This window comes from Motacilla alba, chromosome 8, assembly GCF_015832195.1.
Source record: "Motacilla alba alba isolate MOTALB_02 chromosome 8, Motacilla_alba_V1.0_pri, whole genome shotgun sequence".
NCBI lineage: Eukaryota > Metazoa > Chordata > Aves > Passeriformes > Motacillidae > Motacilla > Motacilla alba.
Window position 1 is genome coordinate 24,215,322 of NC_052023.1, and position 22,624 is coordinate 24,237,945.

The 22,624-nt window shown below is 43.2% G+C and overlaps 1 protein-coding gene across 2 annotated transcripts in view; it reads left to right on the plus strand.

Moving 5' to 3' along the window:
- Positions 1–22,624, plus strand: part of HMCN1 (hemicentin 1) — a 166,825-nt gene that overhangs the window by 13,408 nt on the left and 130,793 nt on the right. For both annotated transcript variants that reach the window (XM_038144148.1, XM_038144147.1), the window contains exons 2-4: positions 18,893–18,963; positions 21,683–21,841; positions 22,374–22,496. In XM_038144148.1, the coding sequence (XP_038000076.1) occupies positions 18,893–18,963; positions 21,683–21,841; positions 22,374–22,496 (353 nt within the window). The remainder of the gene's footprint in view (positions 1–18,892; positions 18,964–21,682; positions 21,842–22,373; positions 22,497–22,624) is intronic.

Below are 22,624 nucleotides of genomic sequence, written 5' to 3' on the forward strand. Positions count from 1 at the left end.
TGAAAGGGTTGAATTTACTCTCTGTGATGTGTCCCTGTTAGCAGGCTCATCCATTCTCACTGGAATTGGGGCTTCCTTACCATTTGCTCTTGGGAATAGGCCAGTAAGTGTGTGATACAGGTACAATGAATGAATTTTATGCAGCATTAAAAGCCAGTTTCATGTAGCCTGATCCATAGTGGAGCCAAATATCATCTTCATAGGATAAATTACAACCAGCAGAGCTTGCTCAGCACTGAGAGGTAACCAGAGCAGAACAGTACCCCAGTTCTCAGCCTGGAAAAATGCTGCTGAAGTGGAGTGGGTGGGGGTGGGTTTGCAGCATGGAATGAAAATGAAGGAATGTCTTGTGTTGCTGTAGTTCCTGCTAAATGTCTGGGCTGTTTGCTCAGGATAGCAGCTCTGAGCTGTGACTGTAGGTTACTGCTGGACTCTTGCCAGCTTGTTTAAATTAGATTCCTAGCCCGGGGGCTGGGGTGGTCAGCAGGAAGCCATTGTAATTTTCATGCCTTGGACACCAGTGTATTTTCATGAGCTGAAGTGAAGTGTCTCTGGGGATGCTGAATATCTCTGAAACATTTCCTGAGTTCTCTTAAGCTCTGCAATGGTATGTCCGAGTCTGTTTTCCAAAGGATGGAGCTTTTTGTTTAGTTAGTGAGGTCTTAGTTCACTTGACTAGTATGCTTTTGCTGTTGGAACTTAGTGAAGAACAGAAGAAGAGGAGAAAAACTGTGCGGGAAAAATGATGGGCTCTGTCTTAGCACAGCTAGGAGTACTGTAATTTCTTTTATGCCCCCATGTTAATTTGTATTTTTGTTTATTAAGGTCTTCATGAGATTGTGACTTCAAGCTACTGTGTCAGAGCCAGGTTTTTAGGCTGCAAGTAGGAGAAATGTTTGACAAGCACACAATTTTAGGTAAAAGAGCAATAGCTGGAGCACCCAGGCAGAGAACCTGTGATTCTGCCCATCTTTAGGCAGATATTTTCCCATTTATTGTTACTTACACCAATACAATAGTGGTGTGATTTTTAATTAGAGATCCCTGTGCACACTAATTGGTGTCATGTACCAGAAACACAACAAGAACCCAGGGTGATGTTGATATCCCTGACGATGCCCTGGTACTTTGTTGAAATAAGACATGGTGTGCACTGGCTGGGGTAACATTTTGGCTACTCCCCTACAGCATTTGGAGAACCTAACAAGAGGCTTAGGCAGTGGTGCTTGGCCAGGATTGTTTACTCCTGATTTAATAACATACCACTTAAACCCCTACATCTCTGTGTCTTAGGATATTTCATGTATCTGTGTGGTTGGCTTTGTTTTGTTGGTTTGGTTTCTTTTGGAATTTTTTTTTTGAGTCTTGGGTTTTTTGTTTGTTTTGTTTTGGTCATGTCTTTCCCTTTTTAAATTTTACATAAGCTGAATCAAATCACAGGGAATTCATGTGACCTACCCCTGAGTCACAGTTCTCTGTGTTAACCACAAAACCACAAATCACTTTTTTCTCCCTGAAATGTTTATTCCTTCTTTTCATTTCTTTCCTAGTCTGTCTGACTCCTCATCTTTTTATCTTCTTTGTCTCTGTATTCAGCCCATCACTTCCTCAAAATTTCCACTGACCCTTTTCCCTCAGAGGTTCAGTGTCCCTTCTCAGTACTCCCCACCATATCTCAAGATTTCTTGGCAGTCTGGAGTCTCTTTTGCATATACACACTGGATCCTGGTGGTGAAGTGTGCTGCTGCTAAAGACAATATATTCTTGCTCTGAAAGAGGTGCTGTGTTACCCACAAAAAGGTTTGTGCAGGGGAACACAGAATCATGGAATGGGTTGGGTTAGAAGGCATTTCAAAGACCATCTAGTTCCAGCTCAGCAGGGACACCCTGCACTAGTTCAGATTGCTTAAAGCAATCCCTTCTTCTGTCACTCCAAGCCCTTGTCTCAAATCCCTCTCCAGCTCTCCTGGAGCCCCTTTAGGAGCTGGAAAGGGCTGTAAGGTCCCCCTGGAGCCTCCTCTTCTCCAGGTGAACACCCCCAGCTCTCCCAGGCTGGTGCCAGAGGAAAGGCGCTCCAGCCCTGGGAGCATCTCCATGGCCTCCTCTGGACTCTGTCCAGCAGGTCCATGTCTCCATGTCTTTCTTGTGCTGAGAATGGAGTCTCACCAGAGCAGAGTTGAGGGGAGAATCCCCTCTCTCGACCTCCCTGGTGGTGTTTGCCTCAGCCTGAATGAGGCTGGTGGCTAGGACACATCTCATTGCCGCTTCACATGTTGGCCATGGGAGTGAATACTTTTGTAGATTTTGTTCTGGGTCAAAATTGGACCAACTGACCCTGATATTTTGTTTTCTGAAATTGTGCTGAATCTGTTCAGTTACACTTTGCTGAAGTTGTAACTGTAGTGGACAAAATAATTATTGTTCTGCACTGCTTCCTGCTTCCCTCTTCTTTAAGGTCACAGCTTTTTCTGATCCCCAGCAATGAGTGCTGCTTGGCAATCCCAGATTCATTCCCAAACAGTCCAGGTTAGCAGAGGCTGAAGAAGCTCTTCAGTTTGAGAGCTTGATTAGAGTGCATGAGCCACCTTGGGGCTGAGCAGAGCAGGTGGTGGCTTGTGTTGTGGTGGTTCTGGCCAGCACGACTGGCAGTGGGCTTAGCTGGCAGAGCTGCAGCAGGGAGGGAACATCCCTAGTGCTAGTGAACTGGAAGGATTGAGTTATGTGGGATCTGTGTATGAGGGAGAATCTGGACAGTCTTTGTGAATGCTGACAGTAGTGGGAAAATGAGGCTGCTTTGTGTGTCAAGCTTTGTGTGAAAAGTGGGGATCATGTCACTGCTGTAAAATGTTGGCCCTTTCTCCGCCTTCCAAAGTTGATTTGAATGTCATTCTGTTACCCAAATGAGCTGTGGTATAGGGAGATAAAAATAATGGCTGCTGGCTAAATGGCATTTTGAAGAATTGGCAATTTTACCACATCAAGCAGATCTTTTAATGCCTTGGTAGTTTGGCACAGCCACTGATGTGATGTGTGCCTGTGGCTGGGACTTTGTTTAGAGGGAAGGCACAGAAATACTCCCCAGTCTAGAGGTGTATGGTACAGTCTTACCATTTGCTGAGCTGCAGCTCCAGCTCCAGAGTCTGTATTCCTTTCTGGAAAGGAGGCAACTGAAGAGATGCTGTTGCAGCCCTGCTTTGTGGGGTTGAGTCTTGGTTCATCTCAAACTGTCCTTTCTACAAAATAAGCAAATAAGAACAGCCCTGAATGAGTGAAGCATGTTTTGAATTAACTCATTAATTTGCATAAATCTTGCTTAGAGGTAGATTTGAAGTACATAAAACTTTTCGCTCTGTAGAGAATTTTGGCTGTGGGCATTTATGGGATAACTCAAGTCCATCTCACCTTGTGGTGTTTAATGTTAAGCATTAAACACTTGCATAGTTATTTGCAATGAAATGTCCCATTGTGTAGATATAAAAGCCTTTTTTTCCCAGTTTGATATTCTATCTCCGATCAGGTTTTGATCTCAGTTAACATGGAGTAAATCCAGAGTAATTCCATTAGAGTCAGTGATGCTAGTTTGGATTTACACCAGTACAACTGAGCTCAGAGTCTGGCTTTGGTTGTCTGCCGTCTTATTTTGCTAAATATTACATCCTTCCCAAATACCCTTTCTCATCTTGTCTTCAGACCTTGCTGGCTCCTCCTACTTTACCAAATTCCAAGAGTAACAACATAGGTGAAGTTTACTTGATGAAAGATTGTTTGAGCAGGGTCTGGTTTTTATTAGCTCAGCTGGTTTTCATTTTTTCAGCCCTGTTTGAAGTCTGATTGTGCTCAGGCTGGGATCTGGATCCATCCTGCTTTTCCTACTTGACTCGATTTTGTCTATTAGAAGTGCAATGTTTTAAATTACAGGGTGCCCTCCGACATTATAGTTCAGTAAGAATTATGTGCCTCAGTGATGTTTTAAAACAGTTTTTAACTCCAAAGATCAGAAAAAAAGGAAAAAAAAAAAAAAGAGTACCTTAAGGCATTACTGCTAATCAGCAATATAACATGTTTGGAAGGGCTCAGTGAATGTGAGATGTGACTTTGGAGAATGAAATGAATAAAATTTTTCCTAGTTGTGTTGATATTTGCTTTGTAGAAGTGTACACTGAACTTTCTTACAGAGTATTTTAATTTATCATGTGTGAAGGACAGCTGGAATTTCATCTAGGCTATTCTGTTAGTTAAATAGGGTTTATTATTCAGGTTTGCAGTTTGGACAGTTTTATCTGTGTTTATGTAGTTTAGCTAGACACTGGGGTCTCGGGCCTTGTAATCATTCCAGAATTAATCCATAACATTTGTCTTAACATTTTTACAGTTGGGCTTATGCTGGTATAGTATTGCTACATTCATGTGATGATAAATAATCCTGCCCAGGATATCCACCTCCAGCTCTAGGGATAAAAAAGGGATAGGAGATGGGAAGCGCCACCTCATTTTGTTTGGAGACCTCAGGCACAAAGTTAAGCAAAACACTTTGGAATGTTTTTATATATATTCTGTTGATTTTGATACCCTTTTCACATATCCTTAAGTGTTTTCCTGAGTGAGGCCTGAAGATTTTCCTCTGGCAGCAAAGGGGATGTTTGACAGAACTGGTGATTTAAACCTGAGCCATCCTGCCATAATCATTTGGATACCATTTTGTACTGCAGACACCGGAACAAGATCTTCAAGAGAGAAAGGATGACTCTCCATGTCTGAAGCTGAATAGCTCCTGAATTCCATGAAATGACAGTCTTCACTGTGACCATTCCAGTGGGCAGTTGGTACAAAAAAATCGTGCCTTGAGCCTGCCCAACAGGCTGTTGTTTAAAGAATTAGTGATGCCCTTGCAATCTTTGTTCCTTGGCCTCCATGTTCAGGAAAATTGCCTTGACTCTCAATCTATGCAGGAATTCCATGTTGGTTTGTGAATGTCTTTAGACACTGGAGGAGAGGCCGGAGAGAGTTTGCAGCCTGAGCACTGAGCAGCACAGCAGGGCAAAGACAGGACCAGTCTCTAAGGGAAGGATTGAAGACAGGCAGGGAGAGCTGTAGGAGTTCACCTAGAGAAGAGAGCTTTCTGGGGAGACCTGAGAGCCCCTTCCAGTGCCTAAAGGGTGTTCCAAGAGAGCTGGAGAGGGACTTGGGACAAGGGCCTGCAGGGACAGAAGAGGGAATGGCTTCCCACTGCCAGAAGGCAGGATTAGATAGGATATTGTGGAGAAGTTTTTCCCGGTGAAGGTGCTGAGGCCCTGGCACTGGGTACCCCATGATCCCTGGAAGTATCCGAGGCCAGGTTGGAGAGGCTTGGAACAACCTAGTGGGAGATGTCCCTGCTCAAGGCAGGGGGTGGAATGAGATGAGCTTTAAGGTTCTTTCCAAACCCAAGCCATTCCAGGATTCCATGCCATTCACTGGTGGCATCCTCAGTGACTATACTTGGTGCACTCACCCTTCACTTGTGTTTACTCATGAGGGGAGTCAACTCCCCATAACCACTTCAAATATCCAGCGTGAGCTGTCAGACTGTATTTGAAAGGACCTGCCAGTTCAGAGAGTGGGTTTTCTTCAGACACAATGCAGACCCTGAGAAAATATGCTTTAGATTGACCTACACAAACAGTGCAAGTCAGGTGGTAACATTGATTTTTGGAGCTTCATGACTTTATGGTCACAGATCCAAATTCCCCAGAGAAGATATCTTTGTGCTCTGTGTTGTATAAACAGGCTGAACTAGTTTAGTGAAAACAATCATCATGGTAAATGCTTCCGTTTTTAAACTGTAATCATTCTTTTAGAGTAAGTTTGGTAATTATTTAGCAATCAATTATTTCATTGCCCTGTGAGAGTTCCATGTTTTTCCAGTAGTCAGCTGAGTACATTTCCAGTCTGTTTGGGCTAGGCCAGATGGAGAGTAAAACTGGGAAATACAAGGTTCAAGACAAATGAGTTAGTTTAAATTAATTTCTATCGAAACATAAATAGTGGCATTATTTCTAACAAATTTTACAAGATGAGTGAACAGAAAACAAAGTTTTGCCTAATGTATTCCTGTTTAGCTGATTAGGGCAAAAAAGTTAATGTTCTCATCCTTTTTTCCTCCTCCCTCCCTGTTCACATCTGCTTTTTGAGTTAGTTTGGAGCATGCTTGCATTTTTACACCAGTAAAACTCCGTGGAATTTTACAACCCACAGATAATATTTAATGTTTCCCTCTCTTCCACAGCTTCCTAAAAACTACTGAACACTGAAACCTGCATCAAGAACAGAAATATTCTGATGCCTTTTTTTTCTTCTTCCAAAGCCCTGAAACAGCCTTCTTCTAGCTACTGAGCTCCCGTTGTTCTGAGGCGTCCCAGCGCTCCTGTGGGCTGTGCTGTGTCTGTGGGTCAGTGCAGGGGCACTGGGCCCATGTGGGGAGGTGATAGAGATCTGCACAGCTGGGATTCTGCTGCTGGGCAGACAAGGCTGGGCAAAGCTGCCCGGATTAGCAGCTCCCCAGTTAAGCTCTCGTGGATCCTGCTATAATGAGCTGCTTGGAGTTCTTGCTTGCATGGGGCAGCTGGCAAAAGGCAGCGTGGTTGTAAGGGAGCTCGTTATAAACGACTCAGACCCTGAGTGGGGATGAGTTATAAAAAGTTTTATTGAGAACTAATAAAAATACACAAAGCAAAAGGGACAGTGCTGGGAGCGTGGCTTGATGCCAGGGGCTTGTTCACAAAATGGCAGCTCCGCCTTTTATACACCTGGGAATTGCATCAGTAACATTAATATTTATGAGTGGTCATACATATTTTAATATTTTTCTTATATGTACTTGGCCCCTCCCAGAGTCTGCCAGTTGACCCTCCTCCATCGTCCTTTGGAGGAGACCTTCTCACAACTTCATTGGAGGTGAGGTGCCACCATGCCAAGTTCCACGAGGGACAAGTGACCCCCATCCCCGGCTGTCCCATGCAAGGAGCACAGCCTGGCCTTGGATGCTTCCAGGAATGGGGCAGCCACAGCCTCTCAGGGCAAGTCCTTCAGCTTGCTAGGGCAGCTCATCTCCTTTGAAAACTTCTCATACCCTCGAGGGTTTAGGTAGACTCTGAAGGATGCTGAAGAAAGGACCTGATGGGCTTTTAGGATTCTGAGTCCTGCAGGGATCACTGTCTCACACTGAGACAGTGACATACTCTGAGTTCTTGGCTGAGCTGCTGGTGATGAAACCCCAGAGCTGCTGTTTCAGAACTGGAGAAGCAACCTGAAAATCTTCCTGAAGAAGTGCATGGCTCTTCCTGCTTTGGGCTTCTTTCTGGTCTTTTCTTAGTTGACATTTAAAGCTATATTGTTATGTAAGACAGGAGGAAACAGCTTCAAGTTGCTCCATGGGAGCTTTAAATTGGTATTAAGAAAATTTCTTCCCTCAAAGGGTTGACAAGCTTTGGAACAGGTTGCCCAGGGAAGTGTCACCATCCTTGGAGGGATTTAGAAGCTTTGTGAATGTGTCACTTGTGGATGTGGTTGGAGGTGGCCTTGGCAGTGCTGGGTCAGTGGTTTGATTTGATGATCTTAGAGGGCTTTTCCATCCTAAATGATTCCATGATTCTCTGTTATAAGGTATTTTGCTCTCTGACTGAGACATCAGTTTTATATGACAAATGACTGTGGGCAGAAATGGTGCTTAGACATGGATTGGGGGATTGTTTACATACCACACAGTTTACATAAGTCAGTGAATGTGCAGATTCCCTTTCCAAAGTGACAGCTAAAGATGTGTGTCTTGCAGCCAGACTCTCAGCAGCACTGAGTGTGAGACTTCTGTGCAACAGGATTCATTTACCAAATAGTCATTCTCAGGGCTTGTGTGACTGCTGTGGGGAGAAGTTCTGGTTTTCAGTTCTCCTGGCAGATTAAAACCATGAAGTGAGTGCAGTGCTGCAGAGAGGGGAGAAGAGTCTCTGTGCCTCTGACTCCCAGAAGCCCAGCTCCAGGGGTTGCAGCCTGTCTTAGGGAGGAGAGCTGCCAGGGAGCCCTGTGTGTGCTGCTGGGCCAGATTCAGAGCTGGGAAGAACCAGAGGCAAGGCATTCTGACTGCTGTGGCCCATGGAGAGCGAGGAGACGCATGAGACCACTGTCACCACTGAGCTATTCTGGCAGTGTGGAGACACTGCTCAACCTGGCCCGACTCCTTTCCCCTTCCCCTGGATTATGGTGAGCCTTCCAGTTTCTCAGCCTTGGTTCTCTAGACTTCTGCAAGAAGTTTATCCCTTACTTGAATGGTTTCTGCTTAGAAATGTTTTTCTTGGTGCCATTTAGAAAATGACACAATTACAAATGATACAGGCAAAAGTGAAGGGATGGGAGAGAGCTGCTTCCAGCTGACTCGCCAGTTACCAAAGTAAACAGTGCTGTAATGAAGCTTTTGAGAGGCTCGTCTGGCCATGAACAACTTGCTATATCTTTCTTTTTAAATCGGCATTTCAATCCAAACCACATACTTTTAAAAATAGAACTAAAATGTTTCAGTATCCTCTTTTTCCTGGGTTGGCTCTGTCAGATAAGCTATTTTACAGTCTTATTTTCTGCTTCTTTTTCCCACTGCTTTCTTGTACGATAGAGTACTGCAACAGCCCAAGGTTAGAAGGCACCTAGAAAAAATCATCTGATCCAACTTCTCAAACAGGCCTCACCAGGAGTAAGAAATGTGTCTGATAGGTCGAAATAGAAAATGAATTATTTAGAGTCTTCACTGTTTAAGTTAATAATAGATTTATAAAAAGACCAGAAAGTTTGCGTTAACCTGGAACACCAGTAACAGCCCTTCTTTGAATATCCTTAAATGGATGTTTTAATTTCAGCTCATTGATGCCTCATTATTCACAACAGTATTTGAGGCATCACTAGACCCTTGTTAGAGCCCCAGGGATAATATTCCCAATTGGATATTGTCAGAGTGAATAATTGTACATGGACAGTGTTATCTGCTGTAACATTCCGTGTTCTGTCAGCTGCACATGGATTAGTTCTGTGAAGTGGAGACTTAGCTGGAATGATACAGAGATTTGAATTTACAGTTGTAATGCCTGAAAGGACAGGGTTGGGGTTTCTAATGGTTTTACACTGGTAATCCTTTAGCAATTCACTTTATAGTGGAATATTTGGACAGGAGCTGGGGTCTGTTCTGACTGAAATCAATAAAAACTCTGTCACAGTTACTTGTAAAGAAGGCAGATGCATTTCTAGTTGTAAAAAGGAAAAAAGGAATATTTTAGGTACAGAGTAACCTCATGCAGAATATCTGAATTTTGTACTGAATGTGACACTTCTTTCTCCCAGCAGCTGGCGTCAGATTACGTGATTTTTGTTATGTTTGGAAATCTGCATTCTCAAAGGAGGGCAGCTGGATATATCCTAAAGCCTTTTTGAGTATCTAAATGTATGTTGTGTGCAGGCACACACAGGTCATCTCCTAGAACCTTGGTTTTATTCTCCTGGAATTTTCAAAATTAAACTTTTTTTCTTTCTTCCTTGTGTTCTATTGAGAGACACTGGAAAACAGGTAGTTTGGTATGAAAACTGAGAGGACTCTGTTTAGGAGTGCTTGAATTATGCAAGTGTAGGTAGGTCTGTGTTTAGTGTCTATCTTTTCCCTTTGTTTAGGGCTAATTAGTAATTATGTGGTTTGCTGATACTTTGCTGAGCAGAATTTAATTAGTCTTTCAAGAATTGTGTCCGGCATCTGAATTGTGTCCGGCAGCTGAAGGAATTCTAGCTCAGTCGTTACTTTTTTGTGTTTCTTTTAGGGAAAAAGAGCCTAAAACTTACCACACAGTGTTTGAGCTTCATATCCAACAGTGGTGTTTTTGTCCCAGGCCATGTAACTCCCTCCAGCCAAAGAAACCTCCAGAGACCCACTGAAACCTAATACACTATAATGCATCCATGGTCAGATGGAGAGCCACAGAGGGGATCGGGGGATGGAGCCCCTCTCCTTTGGGGAAAGGCTGAGAGCATCGGGATTAGTCAGCCTGCAGATGAGAAGCTCTGTGGTGACCTCACTGTGGCCTTCCAGTGCCAGAGGGGAGCCTACAAGAAAGATGGAGAGAGACTTTTTACGAGGGATGGAGGGACAGGACAAGGGGGAATGGCTTCCCACTGCCAGAGGGTAGTATTGATTCAGTGTTGGGAAGGAATTGTTCCCTGTGAGGATGGGGAAGCACAGGGTGCCCAGAGAAGCTGTAGCTATCCCATCCCTGGAAGTGTCTGAGACCAGGTTGGACAGGGCTTAGAGCAACCTAAGTGGAATGTCCCTGACCAAGGGATGGAACTAGAAGAACTTTAAGATCCCTTTCCACCTAAGCCTATGATTCTATGATGATTTAAAGTAAAATTTATTTTACCATGTGAAAGCAAACCCCAACATAGGCTTGTTAAAGAGCAGGATAGGGTTAATATGGGAACATACTCTGGGAGGTCCCTGTGTTCCCATGGTCTTTTGGCACTTTTAAGGACTGATGGATTAGTGCCATGGTCTCCATAAAGCTTGTTAGGAGAATGGCTTCTTGAAGAAAACATTGACTGCTGCTTTATTAATAACTGGGGGGTAATTACCCCTGTTAAGTACTGTTCCTGCCTTGGGACTTTGGTTTGTGCCACATGATGGGGATGTAGACTGTTTCCCCTCATCCCAGACTGAGCAGGACTGGGTTATCCTGCTCCCAGGATGCTCGGGTTGCTGACGGTGACTTTATTTGCTTACAGGGTCTGCTTTTGTGTAACTGTGTGTTCTGAGTGCATTAGTAGTTCCTTATCCTTTGGGAAAGCAATGCAGCTGCACTTTCAGCAGGAAAGAGCCAGTTGCTTTTCAGTTTCCTGATGTCTCAAGATCAAAAAGCTGATTTGGCTTCACTCAGGTAGCTCTCTCCAAGGACCTTCCAAATCTCTTTGAAGGAAGTAATCTGGGAATATAATCTTCCAGGCAGAAGAAACTTTTAATTAGCCATTGCAAATAAAAGAAGCTGTGGCTTTTTTTGCCAGTCAGCCACTGGACCCCTCTTATGGTGAGGTACATTTGGGGACACGGTGGGAGCCTGAGTTCCATGAAGAAGGAGAAGGAGCTTTATGGATGAGGCTGTGGTACCCTGCAGTGCCAGGAGGCTCCCGACGGTGGAGCTCGGATATTCCCGGCCAACAGTGGCGTGGACAGCAGCTTAAAATCAATCATGCTAGATGTCACAGTAAATAAGTTCATTTTGTAATGCAATATTAAGTATAAATTGTGAATTAAAAGTTGCGTTTTAAATCCGTCTTGATTTGACTTCAGCATGGTAATTAATCACAAAGCAGCACTGTGAAATGGGTAGTTGTGTTTGTTCCTGCCCGATTCCTCAGTGCACGTTCTTTATCCAGTGCCGTTACAAGTGTAGAAGGAGCAGCGCCAAAATACACAGACCCAGAGATGAGACAGAAATAGACCTGGACTGAACTGGAGTTCAGTCTGGAGAAAGAATTTAAAGAGCATTATGAACTGAGTTTTACTCTGTTCAGCCTGTTGTTAACAGGGGGAAATAAACAGAAACTGAGCTGATGACCTTCTCAGATGTTCAGTGGGAGTTGGGAGCGCGGGCCAGCCCTGGGATCCAGCGCTGCTCCCAGGCTGGACAGTAAGGAAGCTGTGTCTGCAGTCCTTATCAGCTGTTTGTCCTTTATTGGAGGCTGAGTTAAGCAAATTGCTCAAATCTTTTTCCCCTTGTGTCTGCTCGTGCCTTTTGTTGTTGGAAAAGCAAAGCAGCCCCATGCACGCCTGCAGTAGTGGCAGTGCTGGACCAGCAAGCACAAACTCCAAAGCTCTGGGCACGCAGGAGATGCAGGAGAGCACGGGCTGCAGTCCTGGACGAACTCAGTGCTGGGATGGAGCTCAAGGCTTGGATGTCAGGGACCACCTAGTTGTAAGAGCTTCCCATAATCTCCATGGCTCGCTCAGCCCTTGGCCTCTCTCAGGGCCTGTCAGCCGAGTTGCCAGCCGTGGCTGTGCTGGGAGTTGGGCAGCCATCCACTGGAGGGCTGGCCAGAGGCAGCAGAGTCAGCTCAGACACGGCACTGTAGCCCCGCTGGGAATGGGCTTCCAGGCTTTGCAAAAGGCTGAGGCAGGGAGGAGGAAGGTGGGGCTGCTCCAGATTTCAGCATTCAGTATGTTTGCTTGCCCTCAGAAAGGAAAAAACCTTGCTTTGTGTCATTCTTTTTGGGACATTTAATAGCCACTAAAGTCATTACTTTAAATCTGAAGCACATGGACTCAAGTTTTTAGGTCTCTTTGCCCATAGCTGTGCACCAGCAATAGATAAAGACTTCTGGCATCTCAGAGGAGTTAGAGGAGATGTTCAGATGGATTACTTAGAACAATAATCAACCTGTGTTTCTATTTCATTGAAGCTATCTTTTTCTCATTTTCAGCCTAAGGGAGTAGTTTTTTTAATTAGCATTCCTTGGTTAATGTGATGTGCCACTCTTGCAAAGGGCTTGAGAAGTTCCAAGACTGTTTAGTGCCTCACTCATTTAAGAGAGCATTTGTAGCAAATCTGGATGTATTTTAACCATCTCTGGGTAGGGGAGGTTACTCTCCACACCCTGTGGTTTGTGACTGTAGTTCTCAGAAGGTGGAGTTAACAGTGTGCTGGGCAAATCTGTCCCTGATTTTTATTGTTTCTTATTGCGTGTGGTTAATAACTTTTAGACAACTGCATGTGAGGCTCGTAAGCTAAACTTAGTGGTTGTTGCAGTAGACAAAAGATGAGAATAATAGATTTTATCCACTGTGGGTCTCCAAGTGAGCTTTCTTTTCCAAGAAATGAAGCATGCATAATGCTTTTCTTTTTGTCATTGTTATTTTTCTTAAAAAAAATAAAGTCATGAGCTCATAACTATTAAAACAATGGGAAATAACATCACAAACGTGACACTTGCTAAGGCACATTGCTAGTAAAGCTTGTTTTAGGTATTTGGTCACTGAGTTTCAGCCAGGCTCTGGCCACTGTCCTGAAGTGAAGAGTTTGATGCATGAGGGTGGTGACCCTTGCCATCTGTGAGGATGGAGCTTCATCTTCTCCTCTGGTGCTGCTTAGCAGGGCTCTGCAGTTGCCAGGATAATCTATCTGGTTTGTCTGTGAACAGCCAACTCATGAAAAACTGGGTGAGAAACTGTGAGCATTCTGACTCCTTCCTGTCTGCTGTTACATTTAGTCATGAGGCTGAAAAATGATTTAAGAAATAAAAAAGTGAGTGTGTTAAGGAAACGTGAGCTTGCTGGGCTGGTTTGGCCCATTTCTCTCTGATTAAGAATCTGGTAAAAGTTGCTCACTGCAGTTTTTGGGCTCTTCAAAAAATTCATTATAGCCAGGTTAGAATCTGAAAGCAGCTGAGTCATGAGGAAATATCATTTAGGAAAAAACTTTAAATAGCCTATTACATGTTCTAGTGCTAAGCATCTTGGCTTACTCAGTGCTCCCTGAATCCATTGGAGTGGTCTATCCAGTGGGATGTGTGTTAGCCATGGGGGGCTCATGGCTGTAGGCAGCATCTCCAGGGCTGCCTTGTGCTCCTGGAAAAATTCATCAAGGTTTCTATCCGCACAGCTCCCATCATCTGAATGGGAGTTGGGGTTGTCCTTCAGAGCACAAAGCACAAGGCTTTAAGTTTGGTCTTTTTTACTATGTGGTGGAGCCAGCTTCTTGGTTTGGTAGGCTACAAGAGAAATTTGCCATCAGTTAAAATGGAGCAGCATTTTTTGGTGCATTAAAACGTAATGCTATGAAACAGCTTCTGATCCTGTGTGCATGTCCTTGTCAGCTGTGTGAGGAACAAAACTGTTGTTTGAGATGTCGGTTACAATTGGTTTTCTTCGATGTAGTCTCACCTGTGTGATGACTCTCTCTTTAAGGGGAAGGAGAGCCCTGTGAAGCACTTCCAGTGGCAGCTCATGAGGGATCTGTAGAGGGAAGAGCCTGCAGGACCCAATTTGCTGTTGTAAAATTGCAGGTTTCTGCTTCTGTGCCCTCAGGATGGACAGCTGGCTGGAGCCTGGCTGGAGCAGCTCTACCATTGCTCTTATTCTCTGAGTTCTTGGCTGTGGCTGCTCCTAAAGGTCTTCAGAGGCATTATAAGCAGAGCTGTGCAGTGGATTGGATACAGTTCTCTTCTTTCTCTGAGAAGAATATTAAATCAGATAAACCTCAGTGCTCAGCAGCCTTAGTAAATGGCTCTTAGGGAATAATTGTACACCAGCTTCTTTTGGCAGGGATCTTGGTTTAGGCATTTCAGCTGTCTAATCTGATCACTCTTAATCCTTGAGCATCACTTCATTTGTGGTGAAAATTTTTTGATACACGTGTACTCATACACACACATATGTATACACATATGTCAGTGGCAGGTGAGGATTTGTATATATGGGTGTGTGAAACCCATAGGAATCCTCTGATCCCAAAAACTGTCAGAATTGCCCAGTGCTAGACTTGTCAGTCCACTTCAGAAATAATGAATGTGGATGATAATTGTCACACAGGTTTTTTCTGTGTATACTGTGTTATGAAGAGATAACTAAATATAGTAATAACTATAGAGATAACTAAATATATTAACTATAATATTAGTTTTTATTAGTATATAATTAATGTAGTTATATAATGTAATAGTGTATTTATTTTGATATTATTATATATTATATAATATTAATATTGTTATTGGAATATCAGGGATTTGTTGCTATTCTGTGGTAGGCTTTGGGGCTTTGGTTTTTTCTATTTTACCTATTTTACCAGTGTCATTGTTTTGAGATTTATATTTGTTTGGAAGTATTCAAAGGTGTGGAGGCTTTTTGGGGGGATATCTTTGCTTTATTTATTTAGTTAGTTAGTTTTAATTCTGATATGGCTTTGCATGAGGAAAACATCCTTGCTGTGAATTAGAAGAAGGAATTCTGTGGGTGAGAGCACTCCACAAGGTTTAGCATCTCTGCCAAAATTCCTTCAGCTACCATGTATCACTTAGAGCTTTCTTATTCCTTCTGGAATAAGCAAATCCAGTGTTCTGAGTTGATGAGAGGTAGGCAAAGGACTTGCATATTCCTTTGCTAGCTCTAAAGCACCCAGCTGTCCAAAGCAGACATTTGGTGCAGATGTGTTCCGTGGTGAGGACTAGGGGAGTGCCAAATTTGCAATCACCATCAGTGGTAATTATGTGCGATTGTGTGTCATGGGGAAATCTGTGGTTTTCCCAACATGCTTGCTGCTCAGCTTGTACATAAACATGTGGCCATTTGAGGTGTGGCAGAAAGCCATGGAAAAACAGCCGGGCCTTTTGGAATGGCCAGTTTCTCAGGTTGCTGTGGGTTTTTCTCCTTATTTACCAATGAGATGGTTTTTACAAGATTTTCCCCAGAAAGCAAGCATCAAAATCCTTGATTTCTCTGTTACTCAGTTGTGTGTTGTCGCAGTTTAATTGCTTAGGTATAAACTTAAATGCCACAGTGGCTACGTTAACTTCTGTGATTTCAGTTTTGGAAGTCCAGGCTTTGCTTGGGGATGTGCAGTCATTCCTTTAAAATGTTTCCTTTTGGCTGGTACCAGTTTGTGTGTGTGCAAGTCTGACTGTTGATTCCCGAGTCTGGAAAAGTTGACATTTACATTGTACTTGTGAGGCCAGAGGATTGGGTTGGTGCCTCAAAAAATCTTGCTGCCATTCTGGGGCTGTGTCAGCTTTTTTACATTTGCAAGGCTCCCTCTGGGTGACCATGAAAGCTTTGGAGTAGTGAGCAATGGAGAGACCTCCACAACTAAGCAGTTCCAAATATTCCCATATCAGTCCATAAAAATGGATTCAGATTGCAGCATGAGAATGGGAAACAACACCTCCCCATCACTGGAAGTGTTCAGGGCCAGGTTGAACAGAGCTTGGAGCAGGCTGGGTTAGTGGAAGGTGTCCCTGCCCATGGCAGAGGGTGGGACTGGATGGGCTTTAAGGTCCTTTCCAACCCAAACCATTCTGTGATACTGTATTCTGTTAGAGTATCCCATGTGTCAAGCTTTACCTAAAGAGGTAATGAAGTTAAAAAGCTTAGTATTTTCTTCTGCTTGGTGTGTTTACAGGTGTAGTTTCTGAGTGAATATTCTGTTTAAACTATGCTTGTTGTGTAAATTTAAATCACTTGTCATAATGCCTCTTCTTTTTTTATATTCTGGACACTTTGAAGGCCTGTGTTCACATGTGTTGGTGAAATAGCCTTATTTGGGCTGAATTTGGAGGTCACCAAATGAGGATGAAAGAAACTGAAGCTGGTGAAGGCTATGAAAGCTTTCCTGGCAGGCAGGTCACATGAGCTGGTGGCACAGCAGTATGTGAAGGACAGCTGCTGGGTTTTTTGGGACGAGCTGGTGAGTGTTCAGGTGGTGAGGAGGAGCACCATCACCATTCAGACGTGGCCTTGGTGGTGGAATCAGCTGAGGACATCTGCCCTGACCAGCTTCTGTGGGGTTCTCTGCTCTGTCCTGCCCACAGTGCTCAATGCTGACTGACCGTGCCTCGCTCTTGGGGCCCAGGTGCCATTTCCCAGCTGAGCTCTTTGCTGAGCTCTCAGCAGAGGGCGGCTGGAGCCCTGATCCTGCAGGAAGCTGGCCAGGCTCTGCTTGGCATCGGCACTTCTGGAGCCAGCCTGTGCTGCCTATGGGGGAATAAGGCCAAGTTCTCAGCCTGTCTGACCTGATGGGCTGTTTTACCTTAGCTGCAGGAGTCTTGCCTTTCAGATCTTTATTTTATAGGGTAAGAAAGCCTTTCCAAGGGATTTACTGCTCTAGACTGAAACACTGAATCCCTCAACGGATGGGAATAATGAAGCTAGTGGGGTTGCTGTATGGATAAACTCCGGTCAGTGATGTGCTTTGGAGCAGTGCTTGGCAAGGGGGAGATTGGAGGCAAAACAATTTGGAGGTAGCTTTATTGCAGGTGTTTGCTGTAAAGGATACCCAAAGGAGAATAGTGCCAGGGGGAGCGGGAGTGCAGCAGGATGAGGTATGTGAAGGAACAGCGAGTCCTTATAATGGCTCTTTTAATGGTAGTGCAGCATTTTAGTACATGGCATTCACAGATAAATGACTCACAGCCATAAGAAAAATCCCCAAGGACGGTTTAATGTTCTAGGAAAGGTTTTGTGTGATCTCATGGGTGACTTTCAAAGAAATTAAACCAAAAGACATCCATAAATAGCACTTGTCCAGCAAATACTGGTGTGATTAGTGATGGCAGTTGTTGTAACTCCAGTGAAATAAAACTTTGGATTGTTTTAAAAAGAAAAATGTCTGTATTATATGGAAGATAAGTGCATATTAACTTTTATAGGGCTTGGAAAGTGTTGTGAGGTCTGCTGAGGCAGCACTTCCCTGTAAGCTGCAGCTGTATTAAATTGGCACCGTTGCAGTTTCATGCTTGGCTTTTACCCTGACAGCACAATTGTGCCCCATTTGGTCTGTCGGGACTCAGCTGATCTCTTTGAGTGCTTTGGAGCACTCAGCTGGCAGAAATCTCTTCATTTGTGTGTGTGTGTGTTTATGTATTGATTTTTGGCATAGCACCCTGACTGCGCTTGCTGAGCTGGGCGAGTGCCCGTGGCCAGGGCAGCAGTGCCTGCCTGGGCCAGGCAAAGAATGGAGGGCACTGGTGCCAAGGCAGATTGAGGTGAACAGGCAGGAAATCACAGCACAGGAACCAGCTGGCTGGAATCACATTTGATACCAATCAGGAAGGCTGTGTGAGGGGCAGAGGGACAGCTCCATGGGACTGGGAAATGCTCACTTAAGTGCTGCTGTTACACACCCCAGGCAACTTCACTTGAGTGTCCTGCCCTTCCTCAGTAGCCAGACATGGCAAATGCAATGAATAAAGTTGTTTCTGCTTTGGTTCTTTCTGGCAGCTCCTGATAGATGTGCTGGACTGGGGATAGGGCTCACACTGGGATATTTCCAGAGGTAGATTTTTTTTTCAGGGAAGAGATTGGCACATCTTTTTTTTCTTTCTGTTTTTTTTTTTTGTTTGGTTTTGTTTTGTTTTGGTTTGGTTTTTTTTCCTACAGGAGTAAACTTGCAAAGCCGAGTATATGCGTTCTGTCCAAAGAGGTCTCTTCATGTTTATCTAGCATCAAATAGTTGTGGAATGGTTTGGGTGGGAAGGGACCTTAAATTCATCTTGTTTCACCCTCTGCCATGGGCAGGGATATCTTCCACTATCCCAGGTTACTCCATGCCCCATCTAGCCTGATCTTGGACATTTACAGGGATCCACAGGATCCTGTAAGGAGGAGCAGCCACAGCTTCTCTGTGGCAGGACCTCCCCACCCTCACAGGGAAGAGCTGCTTCCCCAATATCTAATATCTTCTAAGTTTGAAGCCATTTCCCCTAGTCCCCTGTCCCTTCAGACCATTGTCCAAGCCAGTTCTCCTTGAGCCTCTTTAGGCCCTGGAAGGCTGCTGTAAGGTTTCCTGAAGTCTTGTTTTCTCCAGTCTGAAGAGACTCTTTCTGGGAAAATACATTATTTCTTGGTCCAGCAACATTTGTTCTGGGAATTTTTCTTCCCTTTTAAACACTAAGAACAATCAAATGTTTGATCAAAATCAAAGGTGAAAGGCTTTATGTGCCTATAAATGTTTACAGCACATAGAGGTCGGTAATACTGGAATATTGAAGTTACCAGATTTGAAATCACAGGTTTCAGTACTGGGGGTATCATTCTCTACTGTTTCTTTCTGTTGAATGCTTTTAGTTTCAATTTTTTTTACTACCGTACCTCTTTGGATAACTCTCTTTTCTTTGTATTTCATTCTAGAAATTGGTCCAGTGACAATAACCACAGATCCCAAGAAATTTCAATTTGAACTTCGGGAACTTTATGTTCAGGTGAGTAACTTTTTTAATGCTGGTTGATCACATATTTCATAATTACTTTCAAGATATGCTCATTCTCCTGTATGGAGGCTCTCACTGACTTGTATTCATCCACTGTATTGGTGAAGGGCCCAAACAGTAATCAAAAAATGATTAGAACAGGACTGCTAGGTCATATTGCAGTAGAGAAAATAGAAACACTTTCTACAGGTTTGTTACCAGTATTTTTCCAAAGTGACTGATAAAAGATGCAGGAGTGAATGATGTGGGGGTAGAGGAAATTTTGAGCTGGGTTCATTTTGAGAAAGGCCATGGACCAAATATTCTCATTAATGAACAGAGCTAAAATTAAGGTGAAAATAAATATTTCAAGGCATCTTGTGTATAAAACATATTATATCAAAATGTGCTCAACTTGTCCTCCCTGAATATCCGGGTTAGCCCAGCTCTTGTTTTCCATTCATCTGTCACAGAATAGTTGGAGGGTCTTTTGGCTGACATTTGACATCAGGTAAAAATTGGGCTGTGTACATTTCACTGCAGAAACTGGGCCCTGTTCCTTTTACATTCAGCGTGATAAAAGACACGTTCCTTGGATACAGGATCAGCTTAGGAGGTATCACCTATAGTTCATCTGTAATTATCTTTGAATCTTACAGACAGTATAAGAACATGGACTCGGGCAGCAGTGGCTCCTTAGTGTTGTTTTTGGTTTCTTGGTATTTTTTGTGGGGGTTTTGTGTATTTTTTTTTTTGTTGGTGTTTTTTTTTTTCCTTTTTTTTTTTTTTTAAAGCAGATTTTTCGTGTATTTCTGTGGGCCTGTTCAAACTGAAGGGAAAATGAAGCTTCCTGAGCTTCACTCACCTCAGCTTTTCCAGAAAGTTTCACGAGGTGGTTGTATTTAATTTCAGTTTGGAGAGAAAGGCAGGAAATACTGAATGTACTGAGTGGAAAATTTTCTGCTTTTTAAAATTTAAGTAAAGACCATACTACTGTTAAATGTTAGGAAGCAGTTCTGCCTGTGAGGGGGGGGAGGCCCTGGCACAGGGTGCTCAGGGGTGATGTGGCTGCCCCATCCGTGGAAATGTCCCAGGCCAGGCTGGTCAGGGCTTGGAACAAGCTGGGATAGTGGGAGGTGTCCCTGCCCATGGCAGGGGGTGACACTGGATGGACTTTAAGGTCCTTCCAATCCAAACCATTCCATGATGATGATGTTTTGTTGTTCTACCAGTTGCCTTTTAAGAGTATTATTCTGCATTATAGGAATAAAAAGTCCATGCTTGTTCTCAGAGCAACCGTTTAGCTCAGTAGTGTTTTCATGTTCTATGTAGAAAACAGATGATGCCATATAGAATATTATGAGATCATAACCAAGTAGACTTGAAGTGGGAATAGAAATTTTCCTGTTCCAAGTAGATGTCTGTATAAATTAGCTATTATTTTGACTTTGCCCACAAATTAAAGCTTTATGTGGAAGAGTCTTCTGCTGAAAGAATTTGGATATACTGATGTGTCCCATTGGACTGTATAGGCATTGCCAAGATAAAGTTCTGACATGTGTCAAAAATCTTCTTGGAGAGATCTCTCTTGAATTTCAGGCTGTCTGGAGTCTACCACTTGCTTTTCCCATAAAATTAAGGCTACATTTAGGAGAACTGACTTTGAAAAAGAACAGTGGTGCTTACATGACTAACAGAAAAACAGTGACAACATGCTTATTCTTCAGCATAGATGAGAAACTTATAATTGTTCTTGCTTTGGAATTGGATTAAGGATACTGATAGATTAAACTTGTTCCCAACATGAACATTTCACTGAGAGCAAACAAAATTCTTAAGTATGAAGGACTGCTCTCTTTTTGCTTCTTCTTTCCCAGCATGTATAGATTTGTATCTATGTATGTATGAAGGCATGTTGATTGTAAAAAGAAAAGCAATCAATTTTATATTTAATACTTAATGTGCAGAGATCTATTGTAGATGACAGGGCAAGTTTTACAGTTTGTATCAGCTCTTTGGAAAGTTCTGTCTTCAATATGCCAAGTTAATTTTTATGTAAGTTAGCTTTTATTTAAGCAGTATTTTTCCCAAATTCTTAATTCAGTGAGAAAAATGAATCCTTTCCTATAAAGATAAAGTCATACTTGGAAGCATTTTGATGGAACACATGGTCTGAAGAACCTCCAGCTCTGCAGCTGCTGCAGTTTAGAGCTGTGGGAACACAGCACCTGTGCCCTCTGCTCAGCTTCCTGTCCAGGCGGGAGTCCAGGGCAGGTTCTGGCTGCTCTGGTGTCCAGAGGTGCTCCTGGAGCCTGGCGCTGCCTGCCTGGACCATTTCCCATCTGTCTGTGCCCCTGACCTTCCGTGACTGCTGTGTGCTGCCAGGGGAGGGGAGCTGTCAGCCAAGAAGGGAGCATGTGAGTGTGGGAAATGGAGCTGTCACAAAAGCTGGAGCTGAGCAGGACATGGATAGGAGTGACCGTGACACCAGCCAACATCAGGGCTCTTCCTTTGACATTATTTCCCCTTTGGAATTGTTGCAGTTGCTGCTTGTGAGTGTGTTACAGCACTCTGCAGAAACCATAAAATCCTTAAGGTAGAAAAAGTGAATAAATGATTAGAGGCTGAGGAAGTATTGGTCTTGAATGTCCCAAAAGAAAGTAACTTATTTGGTATGTTTTTTTTTTCCTTAAAAGAAAAAAAGTTATGTTTTATTTCTGCTTGTGAACAGGGTGGTGGAGACTGTCCAGAGATGAGCATTGGGGCAATAAAGATTGCTCTAGAAATTTCCCTGCCTGGCTCTTTCATCTATGTATTTACTGATGCCCGATCCAAGGATTACAGACTGGCCCATGAAGTGCTTCAACTCATCCAACAGAAACAGTCACAGGTACTGAGGAGATTTGCATTCCCAGCTGGTTTGTGTGTTTAATGCTGTTTTCTCGATGACTAAGGGTAGAATTCTCCTGTGTGAAACTTGGTGAAATCTTTTTACAGAAGGGACCATAATACTGCATTCTAAGTATTTAATTTTTGTTTCAATAGAGTTAACTGATCTGGGTAAGGAAAAACTTAGTGGAATATTCATCTATTATTGTGAATTAAATAATGCAACTGGATCTTCTACCAGTATATGTGGTTTTGGCAGCTTAATCACTTACATGAATTTTTTTGTTGTTTTCTAAAAGAAGTATTATGTGAATGACTGTGCTGATTGATTTTTAAAGAGATTTTTGTCTATTCCTTTTCTTCTGCATTGCTTTTTCCATCATTACTGAGTGCAGTGCCTCTGTCCATGTAGAGTAACAAATCTGTCTCGAATGACATATTCTTCTTTTGTCTTGCCTTAATGCTGCCATGACAGTGTTTTCCTCACCTATGTACCATGTGTCCAATGATTCACTGATTTTTCTTAAATCCAGGTGGTGTTTGTGCTAACTGGAGACTGTGATGACAGGGATCATATTGGTTACAAGGTCTATGAAGAAATTGCTTCAACAAGTTCTGGTCAAGTTTTTCACTTGGATAAAAAACAAGTTAATGAGGTAACTTTGCTTGAGTTTTGCAATCAATAAAGAAAATGAGGCAAGAGTTAGACTGTAAATCTTTAAGAGATCTGGTGGTGGGCTGGGGAGCAGAAGGGGAACTTCTAAATGTTCTGATCTTAGTATGT